The sequence below is a fragment of the Oxyura jamaicensis genome, chromosome 4, assembly GCF_011077185.1.
Source record: "Oxyura jamaicensis isolate SHBP4307 breed ruddy duck chromosome 4, BPBGC_Ojam_1.0, whole genome shotgun sequence".
Taxonomy (NCBI): domain Eukaryota; kingdom Metazoa; phylum Chordata; class Aves; order Anseriformes; family Anatidae; genus Oxyura; species Oxyura jamaicensis.
Genome location: NC_048896.1, coordinates 8,453,995 through 8,480,529, shown reverse-complemented (window position 1 = coordinate 8,480,529; position 26,535 = coordinate 8,453,995). Strand labels below are relative to the sequence as shown.

The 26,535-nt window shown below is 46.9% G+C and overlaps 1 protein-coding gene across 7 annotated transcripts in view; it reads right to left on the bottom strand.

Annotated features, from left to right (window-relative positions):
* MBNL3 (muscleblind like splicing regulator 3) overlaps nucleotides 1-26,535 on the bottom strand; it is a 91,017-nt gene that overhangs the window by 17,671 nt on the left and 46,811 nt on the right. For all 7 annotated transcript variants that reach the window (XR_004750445.1, XR_004750446.1, XM_035325160.1 and 4 more), the window contains 3 exons: nucleotides 11,437-11,601; nucleotides 2,097-2,297; nucleotides 312-548 (listed from right to left, as the gene is read on the bottom strand). Coding sequence is in view for 5 of the 7 variants with exons in the window: in XM_035325160.1 (XP_035181051.1) it covers nucleotides 312-548; nucleotides 2,097-2,297; nucleotides 11,437-11,601 (603 nt within the window). In the remaining 2 variants the exon portion in view is untranslated. The remainder of the gene's footprint in view (nucleotides 1-311; nucleotides 549-2,096; nucleotides 2,298-11,436; nucleotides 11,602-26,535) is intronic.

The window sequence follows — 26,535 nt, the reverse complement described above, 5'->3', positions numbered from 1 at the left end:
TTAGCAGGAAGGTGTTTGCTTGTACTGCTGAACTTGCTTTCAGGCCTGATGCATGTCACCTCACGATGTCTTGTCAGAAAATCACAGGGTTCAACACTGCATCCCTAACTGGTGAGATGGCACTGCCTCACTCAGTGCTTCATGCTACAGCAAGCACATACAAAGGATAGAAAGATGGGATTCACACTGCACATGCTCTCAGCTCTCTATTCAGCAATTTACAAAATACTCTTCTCTTCCGCAAATGACACATACAACACAAACGAAATCTCTCAGCAATAGAAATATAGCTTGATAAGAGCTCTACTTACCATTGCAGCTGCAGCTGTCTGGTTCACCTGGTGTTGAGCTGCCTTGATTTTGGCTTGCAGGTGTGCAGGGGGATGAAAGTACTTGCATTTCTCCCTAGAGCATCGACCTTTGATGTAATCCATGCAAACTGTAACAGTATTTTCATTTGTGTCTATCATTGCAATATCTATAGGGTGAGCATAACGGCAATCATTCTCACCACGTGTGCAATTTCCACGCTGAAACTCTCGACAAACCTTAAAAGAAAGTCACATTGTTGAGAAAGACATCGTGCTACTCTTCATTTAGTATTTTCAACACAGAATATCAATTCATCGGCTGAATTAAATTATGGGTATATTCTAAATCCATGCTCTTGGGTACCACTTAGACAGTCACAGGGGCAACTGGTGCTACTCATAACTGGTTCACAATATTTGGAAAACTCATTGTTACCGATGCCAAATGTCAAATGTAAGTGAAGTACAGAATTTGTACAAATTGCAAAGTGACCTGAATCCTGAACCTGGAAAGTCAATGGTGTTTTGCCAAAACTCGAGGAGCTCAGTATTCCTCCCCAGCCTCTAAAGCTTTTAATAAAGATTTTAATAACTCTACCATTTGTGTCTCAGGTGAATATTATATATATATTCATTCTTTTTATGGAGCACACTCCTGGGTAGGACTTATAATTCTTAATGTTGCAAGCTGTAGTATTTGCACCAGGTACTTATTCTTAAATACGAAGAACCTCTTCCATGTAAATAGTCTCACTGCCCTTAATAATAACACTCTGACCTTGGGGTTACATGACAGTGCATTTGATTGCACTGCAATGTGTTCACAAGGAGTTGCCAAAGCTGCTAGCCTTGAAAAGATCATGCAGCTCCTCAGAAGTTATGAGCACTGAAGCAGCAAAGGTAAAGAAAAAGGTTTCACAAAATGGATCTTCCCGGCTTCCTTGTCTGAAGGTATGAAAGAACTAAGAAGCACTGTTAAGGCCTACAGCCAGTGGCGTAAATCACATTACCGGTACGCTATCAGACTGTGTGCAGGGAAAGGTGAGACGTCACGTGAGAAAGGAAGCAATCAGCAATGCAATACAAAGCACGTAACACAAAACAATATGGTTTGAAATGACACCCTTTTCCACTACCTTCCTCTGTTATAATTTACACCTGTGGGAGCCTCTGCACTGAAGTCCTCAGCCCTTATTTCCTACAGAGCCTCTGCTCAGGGTCTGCAAGACATACACAACTCCTCCAACGCTAAGCCCCAGCATGCCCAGCCAACTGTCAGGGCAAGCCTGCCAGGGGAAATGTCTTTCCAATGCCCCGTACTCAGCAATCCCAACAGCATAATGCTTGATATTTTCTGCAAAAACTTAGTAAGCTTGTCTCAAGACAAGGGTAGTGTCTGTTTTACTTTCACCCTCTTGTTCTCATTCCAAAACATCTCCCACTCAATGCAGTTAAAGGGCAGACTAGCTACTTGCCTGTTTTTTTGTTTTGTTTTGTTTTTTGTAAGCGTGGCAGATCACACACAGAAAACAACAGTCCCATGCCTGCTCTAATGCCAACTAAAATCAGAAGAGTGAGCACTCCCAATTTTCCAGTAGCTTCATAAGATTTTAGGATCAGTCCCCAAATAAGTCTGCCCAAGCAGAGAGCAGCAGCCCGGTTTTAGGAGAGGTCTAAGTTTAACTTTGTGCTGCACTGCATGAAGTCACTCTAGCAGAGTGCAACAGTCGGACCCACATGCCCTGTTCGTTCCCTTTAGCAGTATTATATCAGACGTCCAAATACCTCCAGTTTATCCGTACGCATCAGTTTCTGCCCAGCAGAGCCTCCTGGTACTGTAACAGTAGGATTTCCAGAAACCAGGACAGGAGTATTTGGTAAAAGCTCTGCAGGAACCAAGCCCATCCCAGGAGAGACATGACTCAGGTAGGGACTAAAAGCCATCGTGGGGCTTGTTGCAAGCGATGGAGTCACAGGAAACGTTGTCTGTGTATAGAAAAAGGAAAAACAAAATGTTAGTTAAAGAGCTCTGTCTTGGATTATCCAGTCAAAGCCTTGAAGCACTTCAATCCTTTTAAACAATTCGATTAGCAACATCAAAATTCTGTGCTCTTCAATCTATTCATTTATCGCCATGTACTTGTGATCTATTCGTTTCTCCTGACTCACAAATTCATGACTCATCCTGAACACAAGGCATCTTTATTTGTCAGATCAAAGCATATTGATGATCTTTATAGTCTAATGACACAATTAAGGATTTCATGCCAGCAATTAGGGCAGGCCCAAATAAAACAGACTTCTCATTTCCAAATAAATATCTCAGCTTCCGTATGTCTACACCACAATGCTGTACAGGGACCTCAAGGTAAACTGAAGCTTCAGGACCTAGAAGCAGGTAACCCAATTAGTTACATGGCTGCATTTACTATAAACCTGCACTGAGTTTCACGCTACCATGGATAGTCTGGCTCAGGTAGACAACCTGGATCATTCAGAGTCATGAGGCATCTCCACTCTGATTCCCTTCAAGGTCTACCACTCTGCACATTGATAGGTTTGTTTCAGGCTGTCAACATCCTCCAGGCAAAAGCCATTTTACAGGAACATCCCGCATCCACACTCCATGGGAATGGCTACAAGAGGACACCAACATCGTTAGTGACACAACATGCCAGACCTCATAGATTTGCAAGAGCAGATGGGTAGCTGGCTTGGAAGCGACAGGGTCAGGGCATGCCACGTGAGATGGCTCGTTCAGGTGGGCCAACAACAGGTTCGGGACCCCACCTGTGCTGCAAGAAGCGATGTTCCCATGAGGAGACAGAACATCAGGGCATAAAGACCTTGACTGTTCCTGAATCCTTAATTGCCCTAGGCAGGCCCTGCAAGAAGAGCAGAGGAGAGCGCAGGTGGCCAGACCAGCTTCCCTTGCCTGAACTTCTCCAGCAATTCCAGTCTGTTAGAAGAATTTCCATTCTCCTAGGTAGGCAAGATTGTACTAAACTCCTAAGCAGGTATTGAATTTTAAGTCTGTGAATAGCTCCTTTAGTCAGGGAGTTTGTGAAACTTTAAAGCGTCAGATCTGAGGTGTGCTTGGGAATGGACCCAACTCCAGCTGATGTAAAGTAACCCCTGACCACCCAGATGGCAAGAGCCTGCAAGGTTTCTACTCTCCTAACAGTGGCTCAACAAAGCCCAGGGGAAACAGCCTGTGACTTGCAACTATTTTTGTTTTTCCTTCTGTCACCTGTTCCACTGGAAACTCTGGCTTACAGTTAAAGCCTGATCACATTTGCTGGCATACATGCCACTGTCCTCAGTAGCTAGAGCCTCTGCTTAGTGATAAAACAAGAGTGCTTACAAAATGGCCTTAGGCATATCTTTGGCCACTCGCATCACCCCTTCCTTGCCCTTGTATTTGTATGTCCAGTCCTGTGGGTTTCTAAAAGAAAGAGTATGTGAACAGTTTGGTTCCTGAAAGCACACTCATCCCGGTACTTGGACAAACTAGAAAACACATTGCTTGTCGTGGTCTGGAATAAACTAACCCACAGTAACACCAGCTAAGCTGACCTAACCTATCTTTAGCTTAATGATGCCCTCTTCTTAGGGCCAGAGTGACAGCAACAGCCCGTGCTGATAGGAAAGGGGATGGCAGGTCACCTCCAGCATACATCCCACTTTCTCCTCCACAGTGACAAGACAGCCTCCCGAATCACTGGGCCTTGGTGTTTTAAGTGTAGTGAACCAAACAGTGTTCTAATAAGGATCTCCAATGTTCCTTCTTTTGAGCCTGCTCCAAGCCCTGCTTCAGCTGATGGGAGACTAACCATTAAACCCAGAGATCCTCCAGGCCACAGCCCTTTATTAAATCATTTTCTTCTCTCTTTCACTGCTCGGTGGCTCCCAGACATATTACACCTTTTGCTGCTGGAAAAGCTCTTTAAGGATCTTCACACGCTGTGACTCCCTGAACCCTTTGGTGAGAAGGCAGTATCCGCTGGACTATTTTCTTTCCTACGAGCACTAGTAATTACAACGGCGTTCGCTGCACTTCTGTCACAATGCACGCTGTTAATTCTATTTTAAGGCGCTTCTTCAGCCTGGCCAGTCTGCATGGGATTATGCTAGGGCCTGACACACATTGTCAGTGCTTATTTTAGGCATCCATAGTAGCTTGAACCTTGCAGTTCACACGGCTTTCACAAATACGTGGGCAAATCATGTTTTTCCAGCCCCTAATACAGCAGGAATCCCAGGTATCCTCAGAGAGCAGCGTGGATGCAGGGAGAGGCCCTTCTCCCACTGCTCAAGGGGAAGGTGCTGGGGCATTTGTGGAGCCAGGGAGTAAGGCTGGGGGCTTGCAATGCCCCACGGCGGATGAGTTCACCAGAAACATGTAGGAGAATGTCTGAAATGTTCCCAAAGAGATTATAGGTAAGCCTCTCCACAAAAACCACTACAACTGGGAGGCAGGTCCTGCTCCCTGAAACACAGTCCCCATCTAGGAGGCTGTACTGTCACGGGCATCTCCCTTCTTCACTGGGAGCAAGCAACACAAATCACAAGCTAATGGACCTGAGCCTGATGTGAAGCAAATGAAAGAAATGTCCATGAAGAGCAATTAAGGAGTGCTATTTATTCCAGTTCTGGGGCCTACAGAGGGGTGTAAGAAGGATCAGGATGGTTTTTATTTTATTCCTGCTACTAGTTATTCACCCATTTCCATGCCCTGCCTGGCATCTGCTCCAGCATTCCCAAGGTTTCCTAGCTGTTTATTCTGCCTGCCTGAACCACGCACCTGATGCTGCTGACTGAAAGCTACAGCTCTGCTCCACACCGTGCCCAAGGGCAGGGGACTGAAACTCAGGAGCCGTGCAGGCACTGTCACTGGGAGACCCGCACGTTCCCCTCCTGCCCTGCTGGAGGCTGATGCAGCTCCCCAGCCCTCCTCAGGCCACGCCTGTCAGCAGATCTTCCCAGAAAACCCTATATTTAAACAAGAGCCTGAGCCCAACCCAGGGCTCCTCCTTCCAGGAAACCCAGGAGAGCAGAGGCAAAGCCTAGCTGGGGGGAGGCTGTATTAACATCCAGATGCACGGCCAGAGAATGAACAGACCTCACTCAATGCATTACACCTAAAAACACTGGGTGTCTGAGTCTGATGCGTGCTAAATGCACTGAAAACTGCTCCTTTGTAAGCTGGCATCAGGGAGCTCTGTATTTATTGTGGCTGATGAGGGGAAAAGATGGGCTGTGCTCACTGCCAGCCCCGGCTGCCTGTCTTGGATTGGGAAATCCAGTCTGGCTTATGCATCAGTACCAGTAATAAAGATGCTGCCAGCCAAGTCTTTCTTCCCTTTACGTCTGTGCAGGTCCCCTGTGCCAGGCCTGTCCCGAGGGAATAGAAGCAAATTTCTTCCTTGCAGCCAGAACCCGACTGTAATTTCTACTCCAAACAGCACTCTGCTCCTTAACATACCTCCCATCCATCTCTTGTGATTGCATCTGGGCAGAAGACTTGCCTGACAGATCAATATTTTGACTGCACACTATAAAAAAAGTCTTACAATCAGTGGACAGGCACACATGCTGTGAGCCCGACAGACGGCTGCTGAGGTAGTTTCAGTGCAAAACCCAACAATGCAACTCCAAATCACCGATGAAGGAACAACACCAATGAAGCACCCTGACAAAGCTTTTGAATAGCAGGCTGAAAGCACCATCTCAGTGGGAACGGTGAAATGCTTCAGCTTGCCTTAAAGATTATCAGAAACTCCAAACGACTGCCACGATAAATTGAGTCGATCACCTGGAGCAGTACAGACTGTGAGAAACACATCTGGTGGGCTGGGTGAAGTCGCTGACACTGGAGACACCATGGGACAGTCCCAACACCTCCTCGAGCTGCCAGGCATCAGCACGGCCATCAGCTCTGCCTGCTGCCTGAGCAGCGTGAGGTCTGACACAGGTTGCTACGACACAGGCAATGGACAGCTTGGACAGTATTAAGAAGGTTCAATGACAGACCTGCGTAATAGGCTCCTTTTAATGACTGGGAGCACAGATGATCACCTTCAGAGCTGCAGGACAGCGGGGCACGCAGCCCGCAGGTCCCCATGCCGACCGAGGGCAGAGGGAAGCCCCTGGGAGCAGGCAGCCTGGCTGCAGCAGAATCAGGGATCAACTCTACCAGGTCAGTCTGAAGAAACTGAACTGGCTTTTCCCTGAGAACTTCATGTATGTCAGACTTAGGAGCCTGCTGTCTGCACAAGTACTGGTATGCTCTGGGGTAAAACAGCCTAATGGAAAACATCACCACCTTCCCTTGTTGTCCCCCTTAGAGCTCTCGCAAGTTCAGCAAATACAGGGACAGGTTTCCTTGCAGACTGCCTTTTAGCTTAGCATGTGCAAACACCACCAGTAACTCCTGAGCAGGGGGAAACAGGTTACCGTGTAGTAGCAGAGGGGTTCAAACCAGTAGCAGCTCACAGGACTCGCTTACTAAATATTAAAATGCTTGCAAGAATGAAAAAAGCTGAAATGGGTGTTGAGAGCCTATCTTGCAGAGGAACACCTGCCAAAGACCCAGGCGGCTCTGTCCACTACAACCGTTGTTTGACTGCCCAACTCTGAGCTCTTCCCAGACCCACAGGAGGTGTTGGGCTGGAGGTGTGAGCACAGAGAAGGGACTGTCCAAGGGAGGAGTGTGTGTCACCAGCATGACATATGACCTGGAACAGCTGATTTTGTTAACAAACTAGAAGGTGCATTCAATTTGCCTAACAGAAATTGTGCTAAAGCTACAGCAGAAACACAGAGTGGGCGTGAAGAGGAAGGCAGTGGATGGGTTGGTGTTTTGTTGAGCACAGCACAAGTGCTGCCTCAGGCGGGAAGTGTTGATTCTGAGTTACCTCAGCCCCTAAAAAGGGAAAGCCTGAAAATGAGAGACCCAGTAAAAGAAAAAATAAAAAGGCAGCTGGTGATAGAAATATAGAAGATAAGGATCTTGTACTGACAAGGCTGAAGACCCCGATATTGAAGACACAAGTGGTACTGTTCAGAAAAAGCAAAAACTTGTGTTCCCATACAATGCAACTACATGAGACTTGCTGCAAGACGATCGCTTTAGCATGAAGGCTGAGCGGGCTGGAGTGAACCCACTGGACAAAGTGTCCAGGTGCCTGTTACAACAGATGCTTCTTTCCCCAGTCAGACCACAAAGACACACTCCTAGATCAAAGACTGGGCTGCTGTTGCATAAAAGTCAGGTGTAAATGCCCCATGACACTGGCTGCTGGCAGATACCAGCTCCCAGGCAGGCAAAGGTACCTGTGCTTATCCATTCTTAGTATGTCTATGACTACTGGTCCAGAGGACCAGATTTTTGCTGCATGGAGCAAGCATGTGCCCAAAATATCAGTTCAAATCTGCTGCACTTACTCCATGTTACTGGTCAAGAAAGTTGGTCACCCTGTGCTTTATCCCCTCGATCGGTACCACAGGGCAGTGGCAGAGACCTGCTGCACCAGGAGAGGGACTCAGGCCTGGGTTAAAGCCTGGATCAGGTCGTCATTGGGGGTGCGTGTGACTGAATGATGTCAAGACACCTGGAGAGACAGTTCAGTCTACAAAGAGCTTGACAGGAAGAAAAAATGTAGGGCTTGAAAGCAAGGAGTGCAGAGAGGGGAAACAACTTCCCAGAGCAGCCGTAGAAGCAGCTGCAAGGCAGCAGAGGCAGCTGTACCAGCACTGCGGTGCTCTATCCATCTGTTCAGACAGCACTAACAGGACAGCACTTTGCAAGCCACAGCCAGGCACCACTGGGTCAGTTCGGGAGTCGGTGCTGAAGCACCTCCATGGCCAGCTCCACAAGTCTGCCTCATACTACTGCAAAGGGATAAAACAGAACAGAAAGGGTGTGGATCAGGCCCAGAGTGCATCACCTTTTGGTGTCCTTACTTCTGCACACACGCCTCAAAGTAGCTGCATCTGAGCACTGACTGCAATAGCTCTCCATGTCAATACCAGCACCCAGCTCTATCCACCTTCAAGATGACTTCTACTTGGTCTTCAACAGAGACATAGGCAAAACCATCCCAGAGAACTTCCAACACAGTTCAGCCAAAGCCAGCAGTTAAGGTGAATTTGGACCTTTAAAAGTTGAAATTTTACTACAAAGCCTTCCTCCTTGGCACCTATGTGATCTCCGCAAGGTTCCTCTAAGAGGAGTATAACATACAGAGTAAACACTCTCCTCTGTGTCCTTGCCTGACTTGTTTTTAAGTGCTGCATGAGGCATTCTGTTTAAAACTGCATCATGGGCATCAAACATTCATGTGATTCTCAGCTTTGCATGGATGGTTAACAGCAACATCAGAGAGCAACCAGAGACTTCAGAGAAATAGGCTCACGCTAGCAACCATTAATTCACACCTAGTAGGCTTCTGTGAGCAGTGTGCAGCAGACAACCCACCTGGGACACAGTTCTCCAAGCAGTGCCTTCATTAAACAGGCATCAGGAGGGTCCTGACTGTTGGTTCAACGGGAAGATTAGCTCTCGCTGGATGTCAGCAGTGGTGCAAGAAGATCTGATGGTGAATGTTCAGATGCAAGCTCATACACAGACACATCCAATGCCACTTCAGAAATTGTGATGCAAAGCTGCTAAATTAAGTACTGTTTTTACATAGTAGATTTTCTGGTGAAAATGCACTTGAAAACATCTAGGCATTCAGCTATTGTTTGGAGCTATTAAATATATGGCTTCAAATCTCGTCTCTGGCAAGCATTCCAATTAAGCAGGCATACCGTTGATCAGCTTTCTGCTCACATGGGATTTGCTCTGCTGCTGCATCTGATATAATGCTTTTTGCTTTGAAGAATTTCATGTGTAGCCAGAAGGAGGCCCCACCCTTCTCATTTAGAGAGAGAGGAAAAAAAAAATTCTCAAAGCCTGCTTCCACTGGCAGCATCTTTGGGAAATCAAAGGCAGGTGAAAGAGCAGTCTCTTGTTTGTCCTGAAACTGGTGTGGAACAAGTTGGGCAGCAGGAATTACAACAAGAGCTCGTTTACTCTGAGCAAAGTGTGGGAAAGCAGGAAATGAGCAGTCGTCGCAGAACAAATTTTTATTTTTCTTTGCCCACGTCTCCCTCATGGCACAATTTAGAAACCAGGACCTTTCTCATCAGATAAGGTTACCTCTGAAATGAGAGCACTAACTAGACAAAGCAACAGATTCAGTCTCAGAGGCAATTTAAAAGGCAGCAGAGAAATTGTGGTAGAAGTGAACTGGACCTGCAAGATTGCAAAGTGGGAAGATGGGAACTTTCCAAAGAGGAAATCCCAAAGATATTTTGAATAGCCAGCCAAAGAGCGTCCACTGTGAATTCCCCACAGAGGAAAACCCCAAACAGGAAAGGTTTGCTTTCGATACAGGGCTAGGAAACCAGTGCTACCATTTTGTGGGAATTCAGGATTTCCTTCTCATGTACACGCACTTCGGTGAAAAGCATACTCCACAAAAAGAGGTGCAAAGATTGCAGCAGATTTGAGTTTCAGATCCAGAGCAACTAATGACTCTTCTTGTGGCCAGTTTTCTTTTCTGCTTTACTTTTCCACCTTCAAAATTGGAAGAATTAACACCCCTATCTTACATGGCAGGGAGAAGATAAAGCTGCTAGCACATGCAGGATGATTATGGAATAGCCTTCACAAGAAAGAAAGAACAGCAAATGGCAGAAATGCCTCTGTCCAGTGGCAGAGTGAAGCACAGCATCATCACAAACTCCTATAGCAAACAGCACAACAGCCTCCGAGAAGGAAAAACACTCCCTCAATGCCTTATATAAACCAGTGATACCTGAGCTTGTCAAAGGTGGGGTGATGGATGCTAAGTCTGAAGCCCTGTCTGCGCAGAGAAGCCAGGCACTGTAGATGGGACACCACGAGGCCAAGTGCAGGCTGGTTCATAGACTCGTGTGTCTTCAGGCTAGAAGAGTTTGTCCTAGGGATCTAGTCAGACTTCCTGGGTGGCACAGCCCAAGGAGCCTCACCCAGCAACTGCACATCAAGTGCACACTGCCCCAGGAAAGACATTCAGCCATGACTTTAAATGGAAAATTCCTAATTAGGCTCACAGTTAAAAATGTGCAGCTTATTTATGTCAGCGCCGAAGAGCTACTTCAAGACCTTTGACATTTTCTTAAAGACATACACAGTGACAGACTCAAACTCAACAGACAATTGCTGCCTCTTCCCAGATACACCAGCCAGCAGGCACAAGCCATCCTCTCCCTGGCATTAACAGGGTTCTCCAGCCCAAAAACCTGCTTTAACTGATAGCCCACAGCAGGGACAGCTAACAAAGGCTTCATCACACCACCTGCTCTGCAAACACCTATCTCCCACAGGCTTCCCTCCGTACCTGAAGAGAAGTAAAACTTTCCTGCTGTAGGTATAAAGCAGCATTACTGTGAAAAACCGTGACAGGTCTGCGACATTAACACAGTTCTCTGCTGGGGCAACTGCAATGAAATTCATCTCAGTCCCAGACACAAATACCTTACAGTCTGGGTGGGATTCATCTTCCCTGTTTTTAGCCTTTGAGTGCAATGTACCTGGTCCAAGGCACTCAGCTGGCTTCTTGCCACAGAAGAGAAGAATTCCAGCATCCTCACCCCAGTGCAGAACAGATATCCAAAACGCGACCCACTGGAATCAAGACACTCAATTTCTGCGATGTACATGAATTAACTGGTCAAAAATCCAGCTAGCGCTAAGACGCTTCCACTTGGTGCCCTGAATCTCACAGGGACTTAGTTACCAGAGGAAAGGGGAGCCACACCTTGCAAGAATATGCAGAGGCAGCATCACACAGCCCTCTGCTTACAGTGTGTGACAACAGAGACTGGATGAGACCAACCCGAAGGCCAGGCTTGCTGTAGCTCTTCAGTCCCACACTCGGGTGCCCTCAGGCAGTCAACACCCACCCAGATGCTGCCTGAGTCAGCACAGAAGGAAGATCTGCCTATTTGAGCTCAAGCACAGGGCTGAGACCTCCAGAAGTAAACAGGAAACAAATCTGGACCGGCGTGAACCCAGTCCACTGCTGTAACTTACAATTGGCTGTAGCTGCGCGCCCGGTAGCATGAACTGCATTTGCTGAGCAAACATGGCTGCGGCCGTCTTTTGCTGGATCAGGTTGTTGCGTCCATTTATTTCGAGTTGCGTTTTTAAGTGTGGGGGAGGGTGGAGATATTTGCAGTTCTCTCGGGTACACCGGCCCTGGAAAACATAATGAAACAGCATCTCAGTGCGTGTAACACTCATGGCAGCCAGAGAAATTTAATTAAGGATTGTTTGGGTTACTGTAACAACACAATCATCCCAACAGAGGCATTTTGGTACCTACTGTGCTACTTTTCTGATTTTCCTGTAGCAATGCAATAGTCAGGTGAAGAAAAGAGCAACGTGACTTCTGCTGCTCTAACACTAACTGAACGCTATCAAGCTGAATCCAAAAGTGAGGCTTCCTGACGTTAACAAAATAAAACACAAACACCACTCTTCTGAGAAGCTAGCAACAACAGTTCCAGAAGCAATACCCAAAATTCCCCATTTTCTTGTGATTCGTGATTCCCCTCCCTTCCAGCACCAGGCCACTTAACTGGCCCTGACAACCAGACAGCGAGAAACAAAACTGTCTCTGCCGCTTCCCCAGCTGCCTTGGGTAAAACATCAGACAGCTTCCCTGTAAGAAGTACCTCTGGTCTTCAGCAGGCATGCAGCCTGAGGTACTGAAGACCAGCAGTAACAGGAGTAATAATTAAAACAATTTCCCCTTTGTGCTTTCATTCGTTAAAAGCCACAGTACTTTGCCTCATCGATTACCCCCCCCCCCCCAAATAAACAAAAGTACAAGTGAAACCTGTGGCTCCCAGAGAAGCAGTGTCAGTATGATACAAGTTACCTGAAATAAACTGAAAGAATCTCTTCCAAAAACCACCTGTAAGCAGTACCTTGCTATAACAGTGTTTGCCAGTAGTCATATGAATCTTCAAATAAATACACTATTATAAAATATTTAATATATTTAAATAAAATTATATTAAAATATATGTAAAATGAAATATATTTAAAATGAAATATATACAATATAATATATAAAATTATATTTAATATATTAAAATATATTTAAAATAAAATAAAATGAATACAAAATAAAAATATAATTTAAAAAATAAATGCCAATAGCCCACTAAGCACACAAAACTAGTGACAAATTTTAACATTAAGAATAAATAATTCTTCAAAAATAGTGATTTTTCCTTTCTCTATGTTCTTCCTCCTCAAAAGAGGCATACAGAATAACAGAGATATTTTGTACAACTTATGCACAAGTTTTATAAATTACTTTATGCAAAAATGTTTTTTTTTTTTTTTTTTTTTCCTTTTTTTTTGGGGGGGGGGGGGGGGCGGGGGGCAAGGGGAGGAGGAGGGGAGAGCAGGGGACACTAATTCCTTGTGGCTATTCAGAGCCTAATAAAACAGGGCCAGACCTGAGGGACGCAGAGCTGTTACGTGACGGATACCTAATAATTGTTACTGCAGACAGCACAGGAATAGGAGCATCCATTACCCAGCCCGTGTCCCAGGCACTCTCTCCAAGGGCTGGACACTGAGTTCTCAGCCTCAATATAATTAAGTGTGCTTTCAAAAAAACAAAGGGCAGACAAGGTGATCTCACGTCCCTGCCTGTTGGCAGGATCACACACAGCATAACCATAACCCCATAACCAGATCCACATGTGCACCCCGTTATACACCACCGGACACCGGGCTCTGGCTCGTGGAAGCCTCTCTGTGATGCCCCTTGCCTGAGCTGAGGATGCTCCCCTGGGGATTTTTAATGCCTGTCTGTGCCAGTACAGAAGTACAGGTGGAATCACTGCACAAAGCCAATGCTGTGACACACTGGAGAGGATGGGTTTTAACCCTCTGAGCACACCAGGAAAGGCAGGCTGCTGGAGCTGCAAGCTGGAGGTGTGCTTTCTGCTGCCCCTTTCCTGGTCGGGACAAGGACTTTGTGGAGAAGAGGGCTGCAGAGCTGGTCTGCAGCTGGAAGGGGCTGTACAATGGAGCGTCAGACTGGAGACACACTCCTCTTATCTGCTCTGAGGGGATCAAGCAGTTATACAGAACTCCTGGCTCACCACTGTTATTTAGAGGCAAATAATTAAATGCAAGAAGCAATGGGCTAAACCTGCTGGGACAGGAAAAAAAACACTCGCAAGCTTCTCACCCTGCAAAGGCAGGCCTCTGCTTCTGCCTTGCTCCTAGAGGAGGTGCTAAGTGTCTCCTGACAACCAAACTGAAAGAGAGGAGGCTTTTTAACGCTATTGTTTTGGCTTCCCTGCAATCCAGCAGCACCAGATCCCTAGCAGTGAGCTAATTGCTCCCAGGCCCTGAGTACATGAATCTTCATTGCCAGACGCTTTCTTACATCTGCTTCAAGTGAGGGTAAAATGGCACCACACAGCTTGCTGGTGCCCAGATAAGACAGCACTACTAAAAGGTAAAAAAACGCATTAAACCAGGAGGAGAAGGAGACTTTTGGAATTAGGCTGGCCTGGGCTGTCCTTCCTGCTTCCCAGACTGAGCCTGCTCACCTTGCTTGCAGACAGGAGGAACAGCAAAAGCAACCACGTTGCTTCCAGGTGACGTTAGACACCATCTTGAATTTATTTTTCCAAACCAAGTTGTTCCTGTGATCTGTTTATGGCCTTCCCCTCCCCAGCCCATGTGTATCGAGGAGCTCACAAACAAGGTGGCATCTGTCCAGCTCCATAGGATCAGGTCCCTCCGCGGCCCTTCCCGTCACCTGGGACCAAACAGGAGCCCAGCGTTCAGGCTCAGAGCACGTCTGCAGCATCCCAGCTCCTGCAGGGATGCAGGCCCGCTCAGAGCCGCGCGCTGCCCCCGGCCAGGCAGCTGCTCTATTCTAAGCTACAGCCTTCAAGGGCTTACGCATTAATCCTAGAAATTCCTCCTGGCTGAAACTTGGCACAAGTACCTTGTGTTGGGAAAACACTAAATTTCTACCAAATTTGGAATAAATCTGGTAAGTTGCTTCCAGACTGCAGGAATGGAGAAGATAAAACAGCTACCGTTTTTGTAAATAATACTTACAGGGCCTACTTCAGCTAGAAAAGGGCTTTGCTATTCTAACTGAAACTCTGCATGTCATTGGTTGCAGGCACCCCAGCTTGGTGTGAAGCTTTGACTTTTTCCCCCCCCTTCAGAACCAAGTTTATTTGATTCCAACTGGGGGGTTCTGAAAACAAAATGTTTTTGTTAGCAAGAAAACAACATACGGCATGAGGCCTTGTCTGCAGACAGAGCAGAAATCAGTGCCCAAAAGGAGGGCTGCTGGTTTCAGTGAGGATTTGTGATACACCTTTGCAAGGAACTAAGAGCTGCAGAGGTGCACGGAGATGCTACTGCAGAGCAAAGGCTGTAAAGTGCAAGCACTGCTGTCGTTCAGGCCTTCCATGGCTCCAGGAAGACTAAATGAATCACCACGGCATGCAAATTCAAAATCACACTTTCAACCTCGCTCCCACTTGTCATCATTTTAGTCCCGAGCATCATTAACTGCTGCATTTCACCATGACTGCTTAAAAGCCACAACAGAGAGGAGTTTCACTCTCCAACTCCACTGTCGATTCTTCATCTGACGATGAATGGTAGGAACTGATGGTGTGACAGAGACAAAACATTCCTGTTCCTGGCAACCCCAGTTCAGACACCCAGCTATGAAAAAAAACTTTCAAAATTGCTCTAAAGCAATGGGCACTGCTGAACATCCACGCTGGTAGGGCTCATCTCTTCTTCTACACCTCTAACGCAAAGTCCACAGTTCTCAGCACTTCTCAGCAACACAAAAGCTTTTCAAGACTGGTTTCAGCTCTACGAAAGCAGCCAGAAGGAAGAAGGAACTGACATTATTCACTTCTCAGTGCCAGCTGAAACACAGCAGGGAAAACAACAGGGAACTGGTAGCAAATCTGCTGTGTGGATAGCGGGATGAGGACAAATAAGGACAACTCCATTTTATACCTGGGTTGGCCTAGGAAAACGGGAAGAGAAAATAAAAGAGGAGTCAGGCTCCTAAGCTTCAGATGAACGTTTTTACCACTAAAAGGCACCAGTTGTTCTGATGCAGTGAGTAGCTGCGGCTCCAGCATATCGATGTTCAGCACAAAGGCACGAGACGGTCTCAGAGCCCTACACAGAAGCACTGAGCACCACACAAGCACCTGAACTGGATGGCTGTGTGCATTAGGAAGGGCATGGTGAGAGACTGACCCACGTCATGAGCAGCGTGCGGAGCCTGCTGTAACCACTGCACCCATTGCACTGCAGTCAGTGGAGTTTGTTTTGGTGCTGTTGTTTCTGCATGAGTACTGGTTCCAGGCAACACACATTCCCACCCTTTCCCAGGGTGGCACACGAGCCTCCAGCCAGGGAATCACCACCCAGCAACAGACTCTGCTGCTGGCCTTGGAAACGTGCTAAATATAGCCATATTTTCTGGCTCCTTGCAAAATGGAAGGAGTACGAAGGACCATATTCATCAGCTTCTTTGCCAACTAGAGCCAGGAGGGAAAAGCATATGGACTGCAATTCCCCAGGCTTAAAAAATGGATATTAAAAATAAATCATTAAGGCATTTTATGGGAGTATCTTCCCCCCCTTCTTCCCACACACTCCCCCACCCTTACAGGAGGCTGCTGGCATGTGACTGCCTGTGTGTTGCCAACTGCAGTCATGCTGTGATGGCGCATACTGTAAGTGGCTGGCATCTGACGTGAGCTAACGCGACAGCAGCTTGCCGTGTAGGTAACAACGCCAGCTGTTTTGAGTGCAGCACTGGTGGCAACACGCTTAAATCCAGCCAGAATACCTGTATTACACCTGCCTCGTTGGAGTCTGCTGGGCCGCATCTGCTCATCGGCATCCTAGCTTGGACAGATGCGGCTGTGAGCACACCGCACACCCGCACGCGGCTGGGTGAGCCAACCCCAAGCATGCTGCACAAATTCTCCCCTTACTGGCTGCTGAAGTGAGCCAAACCATGCTACAAAAACAAAACTTTCAGGATAAACCCAAGGCTGTGCTCACATTTGCACCACACTGCTAGGACGTTGGTTACACGCTTTAATTCAGGATGCTGGTGAGGGGTTCCAGAGCAGACACGTTTCTGGTTTTAATGACTGTGCTGTACGTCCTGTCAATCACCAGCAGTTCTCATGTGAAAATCTTTAAGCTAATGCTGCTTTTCACACACTAGAGGCTGCAGTAGTCTTGGGCCCTGGCTGTGCTGTCTCTTCCACAGCCACTGGTGACACGTGCCATGACTGACAGGAAAAGGAATGAAAAGAGACCAGGCAGGAAAGGATTTCCATCTTTTGCACAAAACCAGGCACCAAAACACAGCTTGTCTACATAACTTTTCCTTGCATGAAACAGCAGATTTCCCCCCCTCAGAGGAACTCTGTGGGGAAGCACAGTCATAGATGCATTGGCCCTGCTTACTCAGTGCCTCTTGCTCCAGCTCCGCGGCACGAAGCGCTCCGCTTTCACCCACTCAGCACATGCACGGAGGCCTTCTCCTAGCTGGGGGGATCCTCGCTCCTGCCAGAGCCCAGCACAGCATTCACGTGCGTGATGTGCAACGCAACCTTGGCCACCGGGGTTTTTGCAGCTGCATCTGGAGGGCAGACACAGACCAGGCAGCAGACGTAGCCACAATGCATGAATTGTCTGGTGGTGGTGGGAGCCAGCACCAGGGGAGCTCCGGGCTTCATCCCCTGTGCCCATGCTATGAGCATGTACGGAGCCGCACGTGCTGCCCTAGGTCTAACCCTATTGCTACCTGCTCTTTAAGATGACAGAGACACTGGCAGGCAGACTTGGCACCTGGCCCAAGCTCCAAGTTTTATGGTAACCCTGTAACACCTTGCAGCTTCAACGTTACCTTCCCGGGAATGCAAATGTCTGGGGAGTTGGGAACACTGTCCACCCACTGCCCTAACTCGAGTGTTTCATGCTCCCTACGATTTGTCCCTAAGCAATTTGTTCCATGGATGAACAACTAGCATGCTTACTGCGCCATCTGGCTCGTGTTACTGTCTCCAATGCTGTGCCACATTCCTCTTCCCACACAGGTACAGAGTTGTGCTGGAGGAAGAAGGCTGTCCATCTCCCTGCTGGAGCAAAAGGCCTCGCAAACATCAAATAGCATGGAAATGGCATGTTTTCCAGCGTGACTGGAAAACAAAGGAAGCTGGAGCAGACAAGTCAGCCTGATCATTAGCAAGTGCTATGTCTCACGGATTGGTGTTCACGCAGCCAAGCTGTCACTCGCTGCAGTTCAAAGACAAGTTCTGTACATACCTTATCTGCAATTCCTTTCTATGGACTAATGAAATGTTGAAGTTATGCTGCCAACTGAGTCAGTGGGAAGTACAATCTTGTAGCCTCCCTTGAACATTGACCAAAGCACAGTATATCAGATAACTTCTCCTTAATTGCAGTGCTCTTTTCCTTGTAGCGTTAGAGCAGCTGACTTTCAGAAAGAGGTTTTAGAATATGATTACGTACAAAACCCTGCTCCTCACAAATGTGTTCTCATTGTTCTCAGTGGCTGTTGGCCCACTTACAAGGATCTTAACGAGCAGGTCTAGAAGGACCTGGATAAGTGAGAGACCATCCGCAGGCCAACACAGATCAACTCCACCTTGTTTTCCCCATGTTTAGTATTTCCCAGGCGAGGGACTCCACCACATCACCCTCCCTGCAGCTACAAAGCTACTCCTGATTCCCAAATGCAGTTTTGCTCCTCCTGTAACTGAAGTCCCAAACTCCTTGTTTGACCCCAGAGGGCCAGAACAGCAATCGTTCCTTTCCTGTTTGAGAAAGTGCCCATACTTAAAGACTTCAGTCACATCTATCTCCTTAAACCTCTCTACTCTAGGCTATGCAAACCACACTCAACTCTGAACATGGTCTCTACACCTTTCATTAGGAGCAGCTTTCTCCAGTCACCCTGATTATTTACTTCTCATTTCATACTGCTTCTACTGAACTTTCACCTCTTTTCTAGATGATTTTTCCAACTTGCCAAGATCAGCTGCAACTCCAGACCTGGTTCTCTGAAGTGCCTGTAGTTCCTCCCAGCTCAGAACACCCTACAAATTTAACAAACACAATCTCTATTCCGTCATTCAAGTCATCAGAAAAAAAAACAGTTTTGCCAATCACATCCTTCCAGGCTGCTACCGAACTCCTAGCAGTTTTCCAAGCAGTTACAGGTTGTCACACAGAGGTTTCTCCTATGCTTTATTCCCTGTCTTACTTGGAAACTGATGTGTGCCATATCACAAAGACTCCCAAATCAAATGCCAGTGCTCCATCTCCATGTCTCCAAAATAACCCATCCCAAAGGCTTTCAAACTCTACTGTTTCCTCTGCTCCTCTCCTGCCATCCTTGTAGGGATGCTAGAGAGCTCGTGGTCTGTGCCTGTCCTGGGACAGGACTCCTATTTGCAATCAAGCATTTGCACATAGTGTTTCGTACAAAGGAACTATTGGTCTGAAGTTACTTGCAATGGTCTAATAAAAAACTACAGCAAATCTGTGGGTTGTTTTTTTGGTTGGTTGTTTTTTTCTTCAGGTGCTGGTTTAACCTGACATTTTCCAAATGCAGGTGTAGCACCCGCTCACCTCTCAGTAGCCCAAAGACCACTGTGAAGATGTAGCTCCCTGCTGAGACCAGTTCATAGCTGAAAAAGCATAACGTATCTTCTAGTGAGAATTACCAGATGGCTGATCAGCCTTGAACAGAGGGGGAGCAACACACGTTTCCTGCTGTTCAGAAGTATCAAAGTACATGCATAAAAATGCTCGAGTTACAGCTGATCCGGTAACTTGCAGTCACAGATAATACAGCTCTTGTGAAATGCATGGTCTAGCTAAGAATGAGTACAGTTCATGAATATGTAATTTGCTGGAAATACAGTTCAAACAATCCATAAAAATCACAAAACCACAGCTTTGCAGTGTCTATCGGATGAGCTTTGCCTCACTTCTTTGAACTTCTCACCTTCTGGATCCAAAGAGCCACCTCCCTGAGCCTGAGCAGTCAGATTAGAAGAAAACTGCTGGAAACAGCCCAAGTGCTCTTTTGTCCTCAGTCAGCTCCCCCTGCAGTAGCTAGACAAACCTCTTCAGGTTTTGTTGGGAGCAAACAGACCAAAGCCAAATGCTTTTCAAGTTCCTACTATCATGTAGCTCAGAAGAGTGCTACAAACAAGAAAAATGATTCATTACATTCACCATGTAATTCACTTTGTTTGGCCTCACGTCAGGGACAAAAGCAATCCCCCTCTCAGGGCTGGTGCCGAGGCGTCTAACCACGCCGCAGCTTCTGCTCCGAGGAAATGATGCTCTCTGCTGCAGCAGCAGCTTGCCAGTTCAGACACAGGCTGCTCAAACGAAGAAGGTCATGTCTGTTGTCAGGGAAGTCAGACCTACCTTTCACCCTACCCCCAATCTCATTTCCTGGCAGAAAGAGACACGCTGCCATTTCCTACGTACTGTTTGAAGAGGTGCTTCCCAGAGAGGAGCAGCAGCTCTCAAATTGCCTCAGACATCCACAAACTTCAGTGGAAAACCCGTGCCTCTGTCACAAGCTCCCAGCGCTACCAAGGCTTGTCACTGAAACAGCAATGGAATTTCCATTGGCTTCCAGGAGCGCCAGGTCAAGCCCTTTCTGAGCAAGCCTAGAAGTGATTTTGACTGAAGCGAGTGAACCCTGATGTTTTGCGTGATTTCAAATGAAAGCAGGTGACATCTGGCAGCTCCGAAGAGTTTTGGGTCTTTTTGAACTGAAAGCTCAAAGCAAAGCCGAGTGCAAGCGTGGGGGAGCTAGCAAGCTCTTAGAGCGAACCAAGGGGCCACCTCGTGCTCACCCCAGGGAAGCGATGCTGGTACATTCTCCAGTCCTGCTCTACCCTGTTCTTTCCCTACAGCTGTGGGCAGAGCTCTGGGAAGCCACCCAGGAGGTAAGCAAGCATCTCGGCTTCAAAAAAATTCTGTTCCTCTGCAGCCTTTAAAAAGGCAGTTTGGGCAAATATAATCACTTCGGTCCAGTGCGGCTCTTTACATCCAGTAAATGAGAAAAATGCAGAAGGAATGGGAAGCTGAGACAAAAATCCCTGGCTCTAGCACATTGGCACCATTCATCAGCCTCCCTGTCTGACCCTGGTGACTGCTCTGCTAGAATATTTTTGCTTTGCAGGGAGATGGAAGGAAGGCCAGGAGGAAGCAAAGCGTCAGCATCATTTTTGCAAGTACATTTGAGTCCAGACAAAAGCCATCAACAGCCTGCTGAGGAGACTGCTGAACTAACAGTGCTGGAGACGTGTACCTCCGTCTCTCTGTCATTCAGGCCTTTGTCCAGGAAAGCCCAAACCAAAGCTGAAGAGACCATGTCCCTGCACACCCCTGCCTTGGGGGAATATGCTGTGCTGGAGCCCTCGACATCAGCCTTGGGCTGCAGTCAGACGGGCAGGGTATTCAGAAGCTGAGACAAGGTACTAAGCAACAGCTGCACTGATGACCCAGGAAGGAGTTTTAATCTAAACAAACTCATTATTTCCCCTTTTGTTCCCCTTCGTGGCTTTTTCAGGCCACACAGCACCCCTGGCAAGTTCAGGGGACCTGACACTGCAACCCCTTCTCCATGCCAGGACGGGGAAGCAAGCTGCCCTTCCAACCTGACACAAACCCAAGTGGATGGGCCTTTGGTCGTGCACCTGTCCTACAGCCTGACAGGCCTTCATCACAAACAGCAGCACTTCGCTCAAACTGGGGATGTCCCCCCATCATGGGACAGAACGGTTCGGCTACTGAACAATTTCACCAGGACTTTTGAAGCTAAGCACAACTTTTTTGTGAGTGGAACAGTGTTAAGAGGTAGACATGAGAAGCAAAATGCTGGAAACAGATGCACAGTGTGGACAAATACTACTGCAGACACTGGTCCTTTCAAATGGTGCGTACAGAACTATAAAGCACTTGGGCCAGGGCCTTCTCAAGATCAGAGGTGTTGTGCTGGGATACAGACACGCTTATCCAGGACTCTCTTAAAAAGTCTGCAGCCTAGAAATGTTTGTGAAGCTTGGTTTTGTCACATAGCTCATAACAGAACACAAGAGAAAAACAAAGCCAACGCAGCAACATCTCTACATCACTGTACCCTTTGGTATCCCCTTAACCAGTGACAACCTTAACTGCTACCAAGCACCCCAAACCAGGGAACTCTGCAGGCAAACCCTGCTCCACGCAGACAGGATGGCTTGTTAGCATGGAGCTCGTGCATTTAAACAAGTACCATCACCCTGGCAATTTTTTTAAAATTTTAATTAGAAACAAGGGTGACATGCCTCTGCTGTATTCTGGTGGACTCCAAGTAGCCACAGGCACCAGCTTAGTCTCCCAGCTCCTCATTCACCTGGCAATTAGGAAAGCTGAGAGCTGCTGTGAGTGAGATTTACTTTTGCACATTGCTGAATGCAGCAATGTTCTGCTGAATTTCCCCAGGACAGCACAAAGAGGTCATGGCTGTCCTGCTTTCATGTAGGATTTTCATTCCAAGCTGTTTGTTATACTTGAAGTTCTTACAAACTCAGAACAGTTATTTTGTTGGGGAAAAGCCCTGTAGCTCCTTCATTATATTTTTACAACTTGACAACTCTTTCCAGCTCTGTTCTCCTGCCAAGCTCTCTTCATTCAGGCCAATGGCATGCTCTGCTCTGCTCAATGAAAAACGTGTATTGATTTTACGTTTTTTGTTTTGTGGAACATTTTTGCTTGCTCCAAGCAATGGCCAGTGTTTACCAAGCCCAAGAAATATATATTGAAAGAGTACAGCACTGTCAAAGCATATTTTTTATGAGCTGCAGAGCCAAAGAACAGGAAAACATGTTTATGTGAGAGATTACTACTTGTGTTGAACAGCAATCTCATTCCACAAAAGAGGAAAAAAGTGGTGTTTTTTTTTTTTTTTATCCAGCAATACATGTTGATCAGGTTATATTTTGTTCACAATCTCTTAACACCACACACTTGAAATGAGGTTAAAACAGAACAGAAGTGTCATCAAGTCTGGAGTTCTGAACTGATCGTTTGATCATATCTAATGTCTTCAAAGTATTCTGCTATGCTCCCAGGTTCAGGGATCTTAAAAGCACAGTGAAATATTTCGTTAACACAGTACGAAATACAGGTTTTCTCCAAGTGCAACAAGCTTTTATGGACACCCCTAGCCCTGAACATTTCAAGCAACTGATCAATAACAATTATGAAAGAACGCATTTAGCGCCCTGTAAAGAGAACAACTTTAAAAGCATGATTAGCCCTAGGATCACCGCGTGTATTCAGAGCGGGACATGAAGCAGGTGACATCCTCCAATGCTAATATTCCTAGCGGTGAATGTTTCTGTGTGGAGATATTCATAAGCAAAGAAATCAATTCTACCTGGAAGATAGAAACACTGTCACTTCATTGATTTTTCTTCTGTAATAATTTACAAAAGCTATGCCAGTCTCGAACAATATTGCACAACTACAGTATTAAAATCAACAACAAAAACCACACAAAAATACTCTTTAATATGTTTTCCACCTTTTGTCAATGTTGCTCCAGATTGCTATTACACCTGGCCAGCTTTTGACAATACGAAGTGTAGTTTCTCTTGCCCCTTAAACCACTTTTTCGTTGCAAATCCCGTAATCCAATTCTACAACTTTCACTGGCTGATTGAATCTGTCAAGGTCATGTGGAAAGTTGATGCTTCTGACCTTCCTCTACCTACAGTCTGTTGAATATTACAATTGAAGCAGGCAAGCCACGCGTAGACAGAACCAAGCAAAGTACATTAAAGCCCAGGAGAATAAATGTTAAAGCGCTGTGCTCATGAATACAAATATCAGACGTGTGACCACCTCTGGCTGCCTCACTCCTTGAGTTTACACAAGGGAAAAGACAAACAAGGAAGTACAGACTGTTAACAAAGGTCCAAACCCCAAACCCTCTCTCCTGTCCCATGGAGGGCAAAGTGATGCTCAGAAAGCCTCATTCTCCCTGTGCTTTGGAGATAATTACAAACAAAACACAGAAAATGAACCTGCAAATAAAAACTTTTCTCCCCCTCCCCCCCCCCTTTTTAGAAATTGGCAGGAAATAACATCTTGCCATCTGAGAATTAGCCCGATTTTTGTTTGTGTTGTTGCTTCACTCTGAAAGCAACAGCTTAATGGGCATAAACAGATTCCTCTTTTTCAAAAAAATAATGAAAAAGTTTAAAAAAATTAATTCCATCTGGGCTGACAATTTACAGGGAGAATCCTCAGTCTGGAAAAATAACTTGGCAGGATGTTTTTCAGCCTCAGCTACCGAGGGGCTGCCATGGAGTAACAGCTGCACCGCTGTGCCAGCAGCTCTCCGGGCAGGGAGAGAGGCTGGCTGGGCTCTGAGAGCTCCAGCTATCAGAGGGGGGCACACCACAGGAGTGCCAGCCCCAGCTTTCCACCCTTCTGCTGGTGACACCAACAGACGTCAGAACAGCACAGGATGGCCCCTCTGTCCCTTACCTTAACCCACTGAAGAAGGTGACTACAGGCAGACAAAGCAGAGGGTGACGTCCTCAGCTGCCACCGTAAGATCTGCTCCCAGATACTGGCTTAGCATTCGCTTCACAGCTGGTGAGCTCAGGTTTGCTGGCAGCTACACTGCAGGGCGTCAGCTACAGCTAGAGACCATCCACCACCTCCCCCAGGCTGGGGGAAACAAAGCACGCCGAGCCTCAGATTTCACACCCGTGATTTAAGGGACTTGCTGCTACTCAGAGGACTAAAGGTGCTGATTCCTAAAGCACCTTCAGGAGAGCTCCTCCAGCCTGCTAAGCACAACGGGAAGGACCGCACATCTCAGACAGGTCTGAGCTTCCAAGGGGGGCGTCCAGGCCGAGTGACACTGAATCACAGGCCTCCTCTATCTGGGAGGCAGAAAGGCTTGAAAAGAAATGAAGTGGGGAAACAAAAAGAAAAATAATAAAGGAAAAGAAAAATAAAACCTGCCTTGCCCCAGGCAAGTATTTCACCTTGGTTAGCTTTTGGAGATTGGTTTGTGTTCCTTATACTTTATTACAGCCAGTAACATATGCACATTTAAGTCTCAGAGGATTTTTCATTTAAGAAAACTCCTTCAGATGTGTTCTTTAAGAAATGCCTAGCACTAGAAAGCAGATACGTGACCAATCTTAGCTACAATCTCAAGTGAAAGGAAGGTAAAGGCAGCGTAAATATTTGTTAAGAGTCCAGGGCACAGCCCGCAGCAGCAGTGGAGCACATGGGCTGCAGCAACAGCAGGACGCGTCTTTTACAGACAGTCATTCGTCCACAGACATGAAGATAACGCAATGCCATCTCTGTGGGCAAAGAGGATCTGGTCAGTAACACACTGCTGACTGTGGGACATATTTCACTGCAGGTTGTGTGTGCTCGTCACAAGTACCACACAGGCAGCTAGTCTTAAGGGACAGCATGCCTAATTCTGTGCCAGCACCTGAAAACCTGTTAATTTATGATGGATTTATTAGAGCAGCCTCAGCCACAGAGAAAACTTCTGATGATCTGTCCTCATTACAAAGCTGCTTGTAGACCCTTGTTCCTCCCAGCCTGTTATCCAGAGTCTCGTGAGGGTCTGTGCAAATTCAGGCTCCCTACATTGCTCAGCCAAGCAGATCCACCGTCTTGCTCCTAACTGAGCACAGTCAAATAATAAACCCTTCCCAGGACAGAAGCCAAATGGAGGCTGCAAGGCAGCTTGCTCAAGGAGGCTTTTTGCTCCTCCTGAATTCCACGCTGACCTACAGACCCGGGAATCAGAGCGGCTATGGCAATGTACCGCCCGAAGAACCCCAAATCTAGCAGCGGCTGTCTTCTGCAAACAACGCCAGGAATGGGGATTAACTAATAACGCATTTTGTACAAAACAATTTCAGACGCTGAAAGGTTAATTTCATGTAGCTGCTGATTAGATCTGTTCCCTCTCGTGTAACAAGAGCTGTAGGACAGGACGCTGAAAAGGTTGTACAGCCTTATTCTGTGCATGGATCCACTCTCTCCTGCAGGATGCAACTTGTGCCCTGCCATAAATCCTGACCTAAATTCTCTTCTGAGTGGCACTAGTACAAGCCCAAAATAACACTGCTCAGTAACAGAAGAGTAAAGAGGGGAACGGGACGTGTGTCTGTCTGTCTGTCCATCTCAGCACACCAACAGAAATGGAACTGACCAGAGCCTTCATTTCATTCCCTTTGTTTTTTGGAGTTTGTTTTTAATAACTGCCAGATTCATCTATTTAGGTTCAACAGCATAAAAGCTGAGGGAGGTGGAAGGAACTAAAGCACATCCATGTGCACACACTTGTTTATTCAGGCTTCGGTCGCAAAAAGCAAACTGATCAAATTACTGTGTTTTTTCCCGTCCTTTCCATATTCGCACTCTACTTTCCAAACTCCTGCCCTCAACTTCCACTCCGAGCTGCTTATCCTCGTCCCAGTCACCCGTACAATACAGCCTGCCTGCCATTCAGCCTTTTGCAGACACAAAGGAATGCAAAGATTTGCTTTCTAATAGAAAACAGCCTTTAAAAGCTATCTTGACAATATGACTTCCTTACATAAGCTGGCAGACACCCGACCTCGCGTATTCTGCTGCTGCCACCTGCCAGAGAGACCTTCAGACACAGCACAATCCTGTCTTAATAGGGCAGCAAGAAGAAGACCTTTCACTGCCCCGATCAGGTAGAGCCAGGGTGAGAGCCAGCTGTGATGCAAACATTAATTTGCGTTTAAGCAAGACGGGCCCATAGCGTATGGGGTGAGGAAAGATTTTTCTGCAAGGCAGCGTGACCTTTCCTGAGGACATCTGCAGCCTCTCTGGCCACGTGAGAGGAGTAGCTGCTGCAAAGAAGCTCCAGTGTCATTAGCGAGCCTGGAATGCAGCACGACCGGTGCCTACGTCAGCGAACACCCGGCTGGAAAAAACGCTCTCACTCGTTAAACTGAGAGATGGACTTACGATAGA